Raw genomic sequence first — 12,628 nt, forward strand, 5'->3', positions numbered from 1 at the left:
AAACGGACAAGAATAGGACATGTTATATTATTTTATTTTTTTACGGGGCTACAGAACGGAGCAACGGATGGGGACAGCACACGGAGTGCTGTCCGCATCTTTTGCGGCCCCATTGAAGTGAATAGGTCTGCACCCGAGCCGCAAAAACTGCGGCTCGAATGCGGACCAAAACAACGGTCGTGTGCATGAGGCATAATAGTGATGAAAATAGCCGAGCACTGGTTCGCCTATTTCCGGAGGTGAAAAGAGGGCGGATGCGCTTACGCAGTGCCCTCGTGCTCACTTTTAGGTGGCCGCGCTTACTTGAATGGAACTGAGCTGTGCCCAGGCCATGCCACCGATGAACGGGATGTAATTATGCAGTGATTTGTGGTGGTCAGTACTTTGAAGGTGCAAGCACATGTGGCCTGATGTTGCACAGTACGGCATAGGGTTTTCTAAAAACAGCATGTAAAAAAAAAAAAAAAAGTGCACCTTTTTGTGGTGTTTTTTTTAATTTCCTGTCGAGGTTTTCTCTATTATGATGGAGAAGCCACAAATACAACGTAACTTCTTGTTTTTCATGGAAACTATTTTAAGAACTTCATTAGACTATTCTTTAAAGGGGTTAAGCACCTTCGGGCTGGGGGGAGGGGGGGGGGTCTGGCTTTCGGCTTCCCAGCTCTCCACTGATGTCTTCTGGCTCCTTTAGTCCCCCACGACTGTGCTCAGATTCCCGCTTGTATATTTCCTATTTTAGGAGGGGGGGCAGGTGGCCGCTGCAGACTGGTAGACAAAACACTTCGGAAGCGGCGGCGCGGTACCTACCAGTAATATAATAATTTTTGTTATTTTATGACATTTCCATGCAATGACCCCCTTTTTTTTTCCGAACCGGACAGCCCCCCTTAAAGGTTATATTATTATTCTAGATTACAAATATGATAGATTTTTACAGTTGTGGACGGCACAGCCACTGTTAGTTCAAGATGGATATTTTTGGTTTAATTTTCTACTTTTAATTCTCTTTCAGATCCCGAGTAACAATGCTGTGTACGAGAAATACTTCCTCCAGGTTAGTTCCTTATAATTTTATTTTTTTAAATTTATAAAATCATGATGAATTGTGCTTTAATGTGGGAAATTAAAATTCCCAATCTCATTACCTACATTTTAAGGGGCACATTGATGAAATCTGTGGATCTAAAAGGACAGTTAGTATTAGGCGCTCCTGGTAAATCGCCATGGTTGGGTGACCAGAAGGGGTACATGGGTGCAGAGTAGAGGAGCATTTTCACATAACCAGAAGTGGCACTGAAGGTGCTGATCACATGGTCTTAATGGGCTATTGCGGTTTGTATAAGATATCCCCAATCCACTGAATGGGGGACAGTAGTTAGATAGGAGGAGATCCATCTGCTGTGTTAATACTGGGGACACGGGTCCTCCATGCTCATGATCGGCCGGGTTCCCAGCAGACAGGAGCCCCTCTGATCTAACAGGTATCCCCTATCCAATATATAGTCATACATTTTTTGAAACCGGAATATCCCTGTAGGTCTCATACACACAAACGTGTGCCTGCCGTGCATTGGGGACTGCAAATTTAATGCCTGGGCATGGTCTATGTAGCCGGCGCTGATGGATGCAGACCCATTCAATTGAATGTGTCCGCGATCTGTCCTCACTATAAAAAAAAATAGGGCATGTTCTATATTTTTTTTAATAAAAAATAAAATAAAAATTTGTGGTGCGGGGACACGGATGGAAATGCCATGGAAGCACTCTGTAGTGGTTATATGGCCTTCTGCTCCGTGGCTCTGCTCCGTATCTTCCAGATTGCGGACCCATTCAAGTGAACGGGTCGGCATCCATTATATGGTGCGCATGCATCCGGACGTGTGCCAGCTGTGCCAGTATTGTGGTCTGAAAACAATATACAGGCACGGCCAGCAAACTGACATTTATGGCACATGCACTGCTCTGGTGGGAACGGGGGGACCAAGCGCCTCTGTTTTTAAGGTTGGTGCGATCCCTGCATTCGGACTCTCATTGTCCAGAGTTTTGTGGAATGTTCAGTGCATATCCTTGATAGGCTGGAGCAATTCAGAAATAGAGACATTCCCTCGTTGTCTCCTTCCAGCCCATCATTTGGCCATATGAAGTATACAGGCCATCAGAAACGTAGCCTACATCTCCGCTCCTCTTCGCTATTAATATCAGGTGGCCCATACTTGGGAATGCCGTGCCCATTCTGACAACAGTTATATGTTTGGCATGTACATAAGCCACGATGCCTTCATATATGTAGGTTAGCCGGAATAAATTCAGCTCTGTATCCCTCGAGGTCATTTGTCTTCGTCAGCCGTTAGGTCATTACCTGGTATTCGGAGAATGACGCAGATACGTTTTTTGGGCGATGATGTAACTGGGACGCTCCTTGTGATAGACGATCAGTTATCTGAATAACCTAAATGCATTGAACCACTGTTAGATCCATCTGAGGATGGGCGTTGTGGTGATAGAGGAGTAGTTAACCTCTTCCTCTCTGCATCTTTTCAGGTGGAGTCCAAAAACTCTGGGAAAGTCTTGGCTGGAGATGCTGCTCTTTTCCTGAAGAAGTCGGGGCTACCAGATTTGGTGCTGGGCAAGGCAAGTAAAGCTCAATAGCTTGCTGTATGAAAATCCATGAAACTGCAGTCTGTTGTAACCTAGGGTTCGCCCAGTAGTGTTCTAGTGTAGGTGGGTAGTGTAGTATAAAAACCCGTCGTCTTTCACTACCATGAATTGCTCTGAATGTCCCAGAATCTTAAAGGGAATGTGTCTCCACATACCTCTCAACCAAACCAGCTGACGTGGGAGATGTGCACTTGTCAGCTGATTTAAATGCTGTTGGTCCCATCTCAATCGGTGGGCACAATGTGGAGAAATCAGTGTTTTATGATATGCAAATGATCCCATTGGTGCAATGAGGGCGGTGCCGTTGCACCTAGAGGCCCTGCTCACTTCTAGTCCACACCCCAACCACTTTGACCAATGGTCTTTCAGTGAAGACTTAATCATGCCAGGCTCCAAAGTCTGACGCCTGCACATTCAACTATGTGATTGGCGCACTACAGTACAGAAGATTGTCAGATTATGGGTTCTGTACTGCGCATGCGCCGGCGATCTTCTGTACTATGCTGTGCCTGCACCGATCTCAAAGCCGCATTCTCAGAGCCAAAACTTCTGGGCTAGGCAAGATTATGTCTTTATTGCTTGGCCCTGGCAGTCAACATGGTGGGGGTGCGGACTAGAAACGAGTGAGCAGAGCCGCTAGATGCAATTGCACCACCCATGTTGCACCAAGGGGCTAATTTGCATATTATAAAATAGCGATTCAGCTAACAAGCGCACATCTCCCATGTCAGCTGGTTTAATTTAGAGGTATGTGGTGATATACCATGTAAAGCCATGTCAGTGCAGCATGGCTCTGGATAGGTCATCAATATCAGATCGGCAGGGGTCTAACACCCCCGCCGATCAGCTGTAAGAGGAGACGGCGCTCGCAGTGGGCACATGCCGTCTCCCTCCTTTCTTCCTGCTCACCGCTGCTGTCTAGGGCAAAGCAGCGAGCAGGAGAGAGATGGGTGATGGCACGTGCACACTGCGAGCGCCGTGTCCTCATACAGCTGATCGGCAGGAGAGCCGGGTGTCGGACCCCCGCTGATCTGATATTGATGACTTATCCTGAGGATAAAAGCCCAGACAACCCCTTTAATGGGATGACCTGCCGCACCAGGTATGGCCAAACTGTTTGGATAGTGGCTTGGCCAGTTATTTGTGCTGATAAGTGGGGATCCCAGTGAAGCTCTATTTAAAGGGGTTGTCCCAAGACGTGCACCCGTGTCCCCTATCCACATAATATGGAGTATGTGTCTCATTGGTGGGCATTCTAATGCTGGGACCCCCACCAATCATGAGAACAGTGGTCCTGTATCCAGTAACTCATATTACTCTGACCGCTGCAGTAAAGTGGTCTTACTTATTTGCCATCTGTGGAGTCCATTTATCCACGGCAATATGTAGAAAAAACAATGAAGCCCAGAGGTGGCCAATTGGTAAAAAGTGGAAAATGGTGTCCACCCAATAGAACCAAAAGGACACCCGTAAATGTGACCGGTACTAGCTCCCGAGTGAAACAAGCGAACAAACTAAGAAACAGAGCTCATAGTACCGTGTATAAAAATATATAATTTTATTATGACATAATTAAAATATAAAGCGATAAATAATATGCCATTAAAAAGTGAAAGGAAGCAGAAAAAAGAAGAAAGAACGTGTCCCTGGGATAGCACACATGTCAAATGTATAACATGATGACCAATGAAATAGGTTATATATGGTACAGTGACCGGCCACTGACGAAGAATAGATCATAGATATCGGTTGAGTCAACAATCAGAAAGATAGCTACACGGGAGGATGAACAGGGGTTGCATGCAAGTGCAGCATAAACCGAATAGGGGCAGACCCCAATAGTACCCAGGTATCAACCTGAATCTAATGCCGTATAAGTAAAAAAAGGGGGTAGAGACTCGCCAGAAAGGACCGTGTGCTATATGCCTTGACCCCCGGACGAAGGCACGCCGAAACGAGCATTGGGGTAGCTCCATCATGGGTGATATAGCAGACGGTCCTTTCTGGCGAGTCTCTACCCCCTTTTTTACTTATACGGCATTAGATTCAGGTTGATACCTGGGTAGTGGTACTATTGGGGTCTGCCCCTTTTCGGTTTATGCTGCACTTGCATGCAACCCCTGTTCATCCTCCCGTGTAGCTATCTTTCTGATTGTTGACTCAACCGATATCTATGATCTATTCTTCGTCAATGGCCGGTCACTGTACCATATATAACCTATTTCATTGGTCATCATGTTTTACATTTCACACGTGTGCTATCCCAGGGACACGTTCTTTCTTCTATATATATATATATCATTTATATTTATTTTTTGTAATATCATTTTTATTGATTTTCAATAAAATGAGCAAATTGTACAGGGTACTACATACCAAAACAAGTCATTATCAGTGGTACAAGTCGTACATTTACTTTTTTCAATCTTATTCAGCATTGTTAAAACACTGTCAAATACAAGTTACAAATTTATCCCCCCCCCCCCTCTCTCTCTAAAAATTATATATTTGTATACACGGTACTATGAGCTCTGTTTCTTTGTTTTTCCACGGCAATATGTAGTTTGCATGCACTTAAAATGTTTCAGAAATTTTATGGAAACTGTTATTGTACCATTAGTGGTGATGAATCATATTTCATGCTGAGTATGCGCTCCTTTGCTGTATCCGTGTCTTCCTGAGAGTCATTTCTCCTAGTGCTGACATCATGCGCTTTCTCTCTGCACAGATTTGGGATTTGGCAGACACAGAAGGCAAAGGATATTTAAACAAGCAGGTAACGCAGTTAAATTTTATGTATTTCCGATGCCTTGTGATCAGCCAGGAGGACACGCAATGCCTGGTCTAGGATATGCGAGAATATCCCGCGCTCTGTCTCTCTCTAAGCGTAAATTCATACGCAGTAGATTGATTCTATGCAGAAATTTGAATATAGATGTTTCTGCCGCATGTGTTAGAATTTCTGCAACAAATCTGCCAGGTGTGAACTTGCGTTAACCAATGCATCTATTTTGTTAGGCCACCTGCACACGTTGCGGAATCCGCAATGATTCCCGTGCAGAAAAAACGCAATGTAGTACAGTACATGCAAAGCATATGAGAGTAAACAAATCTAACGTACGCTTTGTGGATTTTTTCTGTGTGGAAATTGACCTGACGGGTGGATTTCAAAATCCACAACATGTCAATTATGTTTTAACTGCGGATTTCACCCTTTTTGAATGAAGGCTAAGATCTGTGGATATTCCGCATCAAATCCGCACCAAAAACAGCCATTCAGTATTGTGGAGTTTGGTGCGGTTTGGGTGCAGAAATTAACAGAAATCTTCATGGAAATTAATTTGTATCTTCTGCATGTGGACCTGCCCTTCCCCTAAAAAGGGAATGTTATCAGAAAATGACTTGATGTTTAAATCACTTTTTTACGTTTAACATATTTTCAAATAATTTTTGATGGTTATTTTTAATTTTCCATGTCACTTTTTATATTTAAACTAAAACAAAAAACCCTGCAGTTTTTGCACTGCCCACTATGTCTAATAATTGACGCCACTTCAAGTTCTGTCCAGATCACTTTACTGCAGTTAACTCATTCTAGTCCTGCCTGTAATGATATCACCTTTGTGTATGGATAAGACAGGATCCTCCATTCACAATAGGCGATTGTCAGAGCTTATCTATAATACCATACGCCTCATGCGCACGAACGTATTTTGCTTCCATGTCCATTCTGTTTTTTGTTTTTTTTGCGGATAGGATGCTGACCCATTCATTTCTATGGGTCTGCAAAAAAATGGGGACCGCACGCCGTGTACTGTGTACATCTGTATGTCCGTTCCGTAGCCCCGCAAAAAAGATAGAACATGTCCTATTGTCCGTTTTGCGGGCAAAGATAGGCATTGTTACAATGGATCCGCCCAAAAATAAAATAGGATGCCATAAAGACGACATTCGTTTTTTTTGGTGGATCCCCAATTCACGGACCACAAAACATATCTGGTCATGTGCACGTAACCTTAGATGGCAAACAGCTATTTATTCCAACCCCCACAAACATGCACACTCAGCTCACTCATTTCAGGGTGAATGAGTTCTCAGTAGATGGCTTATCTCCCTTGAGAACAAAGGATCGGGCATGTTGAAATCCAGCAGCATGATCCTTTGCTGACTGGTACTATATTGGCAAGTGCGTTCTAGCAAAGTGCATATAAAAGCAAGTCTAGGACCTTTATCCCAGTAATGATTTGGGCACCGGTCTGATGCTTTCTGGGAAGACTAGAATAGCCGTACTGGTGCGGACATCCCTTCTTTCTTGCGGTCACTTATGTTTCAGGCCAGCAGACAGGAATTCCTGTGTCGACATACGTGCTGCGTTCAGCTCAGCCGGATCGAGGTGAATTCCTCTTTGCAGCGTCTTTTGTTTGTCTTCTAGCTCTAGAAAGTGACTGCGCTCATGACGCGTACATATCTAAGTCTCCATGCGATAAATATTTGAATTGCATTGTCTTGTCGTAATACTATTTTGCTTTATTTTCTCCAGGAATTTTTTGCCGCGTTGCAGCTGGTGGCTTGTGCTCAGAATGGAATGGAGGTGTCACTCGGCAGCCTCAAGAAGGTGGTGCCCCCGCCGAGATTTGTAAGAATCTGAAATGTATAGTGCTTATTGCAGATCCCTACAAAGAGGACACGTTATAATGAGGATGACATAAATCCTTCCCGTCCTACATTGCAGAGGCTGATCTGTGTCATATCGTAGCACATGTAGGGTCAGTTTACACGGCGTATGCATCAGTCTTATCTGTAGACCTCGATTCACCTTGCGGAGGCTAAAAGAGACTCCTTTCTGGCCAAAAGACCTGTCAGCGCTGTTCTTGGCCATCTCCGACGGTCCCATAGAAATAAATGGAGGTTCCAATCATTTCAGGGGGCCTCTGTTCTAGCGATTGATGGAGGTCCCAGCTGTAGTGTCCCCACCAATCTAATAGTTATCCCCTATCCTGTAGATGGGGAATAACTTGAAATTACTGGTATATCCCTTTAAATTTCCTCTGCAGTGGCCGCTGTAATGTGCAAAGCCGTCATTTGAATGAATGACAGTCCATGGAGACACTTTCAGACCCCCTAATTGGGGCTCTAGAGTGTTATATGTAGGAAATATTTAGGGGGGAATTGCACATTTATAACCATATGCATGAATTTGCCATGGCGGCAAATGGGGTTCCCGTGGCTCTTTAATAAATAGTACTGTTATTTCTACCAGACGATTTTTTTTTTCTGTGTGGCGCGGCTTTTTTCTACTAGAAGCAATGCCCTGTAAGGCTGCTTTCTGCCCAAATTCAGCCAGTGGAGATAAAATATGTAAAAATGTACAACGTGAAACATGTATTTAACCTGGGAGCCTATAGACGACATACTACTACGTTCCTATTTACTGGTACATAGTGGAACATCATTTCAGCGTATACACAGTATAGCAATGTTTTTGCTGTTTTGTTATGAATTTGGGGAAAACGGCTTTGTATTACCTCATTCTGGGCCTGTAGATTTCTGCGGGTGCCTTACGACTGATCCATGCATCAGATATGTCAAAAACACATGAACAACGTTTAAAGGAGCTTACCACAAATCACTTTTAGGCTTTCTTCACATGAAGGGATTCTTGTGGCAGTTTTTGTGGGTGGATTTCTTGAGTCTTTTTTTTTTTTTTTTTTTACATGCTTTTTTGGATTGCATTTTTTTTGGAGGGGGGGGGGGGGTTGCATACTCAAAACGCCATTGACCCAAACAACGCTATACAAGTGAGGAAAATGCTGCAAAAAGCACACCATTGGGGTCCATTCACACGTCCGCCAGTGTTTTGTGGTCTGCAAATTGCGGATCCGCAAAACACGGACACCGGCCATTTGTGTTCTTCATTTTGCGGTCTGCACATGGCCGACACTATGATAAAAATGACTTTTCTTGTCCGTGGCTGCAGACAAGAATAGGACATTCTCTATCTTTTTTGCCAGGCCGCGGAAATGAACGGGTCCGCAAAATTGCGGAACAGATGCGGACGTGTGAATGGACCTTTATACTGGGCGTCATAATTTCCTTTTCACTTCCTGTTAATGTCTGCAGAAAGACCCTACAGTATGTGTGGAACCATCATTATGGTGCATTCGATGGAAAAGTCGCCATGTCCTAGTTCCCTGGTAGAATAGTCATCAGTCTTCATTAAAGTCTGTGAGAGTGGCAGAGACGGGCATGCATGCTCACTCGGCTATTTCTATATTTCCCATAGGTGGGTCTATATGGTGACTGCACATGCTCAGCTAATTCTCCTCCAAGAAGATGGCTTGCCATCTTGTTTTTGAGAACAGTTCATGTAATATGTAGATCTGTGGGGAAATGTTGAATCCCAGTGCTCCCCTCGCTGATGACTTGTACATTGTATTACTCACTGATCTTTATGTTCTTGTTCAGCATGATATGGCAAGCCCCCCCCTGCTAGCCGCTCCGGTTCCTGTGGATTCGCCGTGGCCTGTCAAGGTGAGCCCTTTTGGCACGACCACACATAACATCATCATGTTCTCCACATTGGCTCACATTGTACCTAGACGCTCCATACTTTGTATGCACCTTGTAGGTAATCATTCTCTTTTATTGAGCTGTTTATTTACTGAAATGCTCTCATAAAGCCATAAATGCGGCTGTCTCTGTCCTGGTGTCTCATCCTGCGTATTTGTACCGGCTGTAGAAACTAGATTTCAGTATTTCACTGCAGGAAGAATATCTGGTTGGCTGCAGCGTCCCCTGGGGATAACGGGGGTGTCACCTGGCTGGCTTTCTTTTAAAAGAGGATGCCGTTCATGAAACAACCTTTAGTCTTCTGTATCTGTAAATGAAACTAAACTTAAAAGGGTCTTCTGAGATTTATTTACAGATTCCCTATCCTCTCGATAGGTCCTCAGTATCTTATCGTTTTGTGTCGGACCCCCGGGACCCCCGCTGATCAGCTGTTTGAGGAGGCATCCGTGCTCCTGTGAGCACCGTGGCTTTCTCTCAGCTCACCAAGCACAGCGCAGTGCATTGTATAGCATTCACTTCAATGGGGCTGAGCTTCTCTTAGGTCATGTGACACATGAACGCGTTATCACTCGGCCTTGGAAAAGCAGAGAGAAGGCCGTGGTGGTCACAGGAGCGCCGCTGCCTTCTCAAACAACTGATCGGCCGGGGTCCCGGGTGTCAGACCCCCACTGATCAGATACGGAGTAAAAAAATAAATAAAACCTTTTTTCTTTATAAAGGCAATTGCATCATTGGAATGTGATTTTTTTATTTTTTTTCCCCGCTCGTAGGCCTCATGCACACAACTGTGTGTTTTTTTTTTTGTTTTTGTTTTTTTGGTGTACAAAACGCAGATACCGACCATGTAGGGTTGTTTCGGGTATCGGATTTTCGATACCCAATTGATACTTTTGCCTGGTATCGACCTCGATACCAGGATTTGCCTTTTTTCGAAACTAGGCTTCGCTATTGCGCAGTCTAGAATCGGAGAACAAGGAGCGTGCTGCTCTCGGCGTGCTCCATGTTCTCCTCAGCAGCACAGAGAGAAGGAAGCAGTCTCTCCCTGTGTTGCTGCTGCCACCAATGAGGAGAGAGGGGTGGGCGCACTGTGCCACCAATGAAAGTAAATGTTCAATACAAATCCCGGAGGCGGGTGCTGGCGCTTCCTGTATTAAATGTTAATTATATTATCATTGGTGGCGCCATGCGCCCTCCCCTCCCTCCTCCCCAGTATTAAAATAATTGGTGGTGCCGTGCGCCCCCTCCCCTCCCCCCCCAGTATTAAAATAATCGGTGGTGCCGTGCGCACCCTCCCCTCAACCCCCCCAAAATATTAAAATCAATGGTGGCAGTGGCCACAGGGTCCTCTCCCCTCCTCCTCATTGGTGTTGGGCAGTGGCAGTTCCGATCGGAGCCCCAGCAGTGTAATCCTGGGGCTCTGATCGGTTACCATGGCAGCCAGGACGCTACTGAAGCCCTGGCTGCCATGGTAATCTCCCTGCTGCTGTGTGTACAAAGCTCAGGGCAGCAGGGAGAGTGTGAGGTCCTATTCACCCCAATAGAGCTCTGTTAGTGTGAATAGGACAAGGGATTTAAAGATTCCAGGTTCTGGCCCCTAAGGGGGGAAATAGTTATTAAATAAAAAGTTATCAAAATATTAGGTATAAATCACCCCCTTTCCCAATTTTACATATAAAAATATATAAACAATAAATAAACCTGTCACATATCGCCACATCTGAAAAGTCCAAACTATTAAAATATGAAAAAAAAGTCCTATGCGGTGAGCGCCATAACAGAAAAAAAAAAAACACCTGCGCAATTCGCCATTTATTTTTTGTCACCTTGTCCCCCCCCCCCAAAAATAGGATCGGACTGTTCTATTATGGGCCGGACATTCCATAAAATGCAGAATGCACCTAGGTTTTTTTGGTGGTTTTTTTATTTTTTCTGCGTGGTATCGAATGGTATCGAGTATAGCAATATTTTTTTATGGTATCGAAACAACCCTACGACCGTGTGCATGTCACCTTTTTTTTTTTTCTACCTTCTGTAGAAATGTCCTGTCCTTGTCTACAAAACAGAGAAGCATTAGGACATGCTCAATTTTATTTATTTTTTTAAAGCACTGCAGCATGGACATATGGATCCGAACAGCACATGGCCTAGGCTAGGCTGCAAGAAGGCTGCACCACCACTGCGAGTGCCGCTGGCTTCTCAAACAGCTGATCAGTGGGGGTCTCTGGTGTTAGACCTAAGACCCCCACTGATCAGATACTGATGACCTATCCAGTAGTAAAGTCTCAGAAAACAGTGTTGTGCAGTACAAAGCAATGTGAATGATGAGGCCTCAGCGCAGCTCCTTCACAGTTGATCTAATACTGATGACGAAACATGGACGTTTTGTCATAAGTGCCCTCTCCACACAGTGTCGCTGTCGCGGCCTGCAGAAATATTCATTAATAATATTGTGCTTTACATTGCAGCCAGAAGAAAAAGCCAAATATGATGCGATATTCGACAGTCTGAGCCCTGTGAATGGATTCCTGTCTGGGGACAAAGTGAAACCTGTGCTGCTCAACTCCAAGCTACCTGTGGAAGTCCTGGGTCGGGTGAGTGTTTTTTTTTTCCTTTATTGTGGTGCTATTTTATTTGTGCCGTATTAGCAATTTTTGTGTAATGTTCTTGTGTGTTTGTTTTTGTTTTTTTCTTTTTCTTCCAGGTCTGGGAGTTGAGTGATATCGATCATGATGGATTACTGGATCGGGATGAGTTTGCTGTTGTGAGTAATGGAGTCTTCATTTGTCCATATAGCCCCTTGATAGTGATGTGCATGACCAAACTAAAATGGAACATCCTCCCCTTCTCACAGGATATATTTCCATGGCGGGGAAGAGAATAGAAAAAGGCAACTGTACTGAAAATGAACAATCTTTTGCTCATAAAATACTATAAGCTTTATATAGTGATATTTTTTTCTTGGCTCTACAGTTGCCCTTACAGAACAGATAATACAACATGCCTCATGTTAAAAGGGAATGTGCACCTTTTGGGGGGGGATTTTGGCAACCCCCTTCTTGGGTAGACCTGCGAAGGGAAGCATACTTACCTGCTTCCTGGGATTGGCTTCCCGCTCCCCCTCTCCCTGGCCTCGGCTGCTCTAATTCACACTCGGGATATAACCTTCTACCTTGACACTGTTGCACCAAATAGCTGGCTGCAGTGGTGACCTACTCCCCTTGCATCACATGATCATTTGTCATGACTCTAGGGAAGCAGGTCACCAATGTGGCCAGCGATTGACTGCTGCAGCATCAAAATGGAAGTTTACATCTTGGGAGCGCAGCGGTGCAGCAGAGGCTGGGGAGAGAAGGAGCCGGAAGCAGGAACGTACATAAGTAAGCTGGTCTGCTCAAAGGGG

The 12,628-nt window shown here is 44.7% G+C and overlaps 1 protein-coding gene across 3 annotated transcripts in view; it reads left to right on the forward strand.

Annotated features, from left to right (window-relative positions):
• Positions 1-12,628, forward strand: part of EPS15 (epidermal growth factor receptor pathway substrate 15) — an 89,277-nt gene that overhangs the window by 20,978 nt on the left and 55,671 nt on the right. For all 3 annotated transcript variants that reach the window (XM_044300439.1, XM_044300438.1, XM_044300442.1), the window contains exons 2-8: positions 1,013-1,054; positions 2,542-2,631; positions 5,387-5,434; positions 7,199-7,294; positions 9,124-9,189; positions 11,694-11,819; positions 11,930-11,989. In XM_044300439.1, coding sequence (XP_044156374.1) covers positions 1,013-1,054; positions 2,542-2,631; positions 5,387-5,434; positions 7,199-7,294; positions 9,124-9,189; positions 11,694-11,819; positions 11,930-11,989 — 528 coding nt within the window. The remainder of the gene's footprint in view (positions 1-1,012; positions 1,055-2,541; positions 2,632-5,386; positions 5,435-7,198; positions 7,295-9,123; positions 9,190-11,693; positions 11,820-11,929; positions 11,990-12,628) is intronic.

This window comes from Bufo gargarizans, chromosome 7 (genome assembly GCF_014858855.1).
Source record: "Bufo gargarizans isolate SCDJY-AF-19 chromosome 7, ASM1485885v1, whole genome shotgun sequence".
In the NCBI taxonomy this organism is placed as follows: Eukaryota; Metazoa; Chordata; class Amphibia; order Anura; family Bufonidae; genus Bufo; species Bufo gargarizans.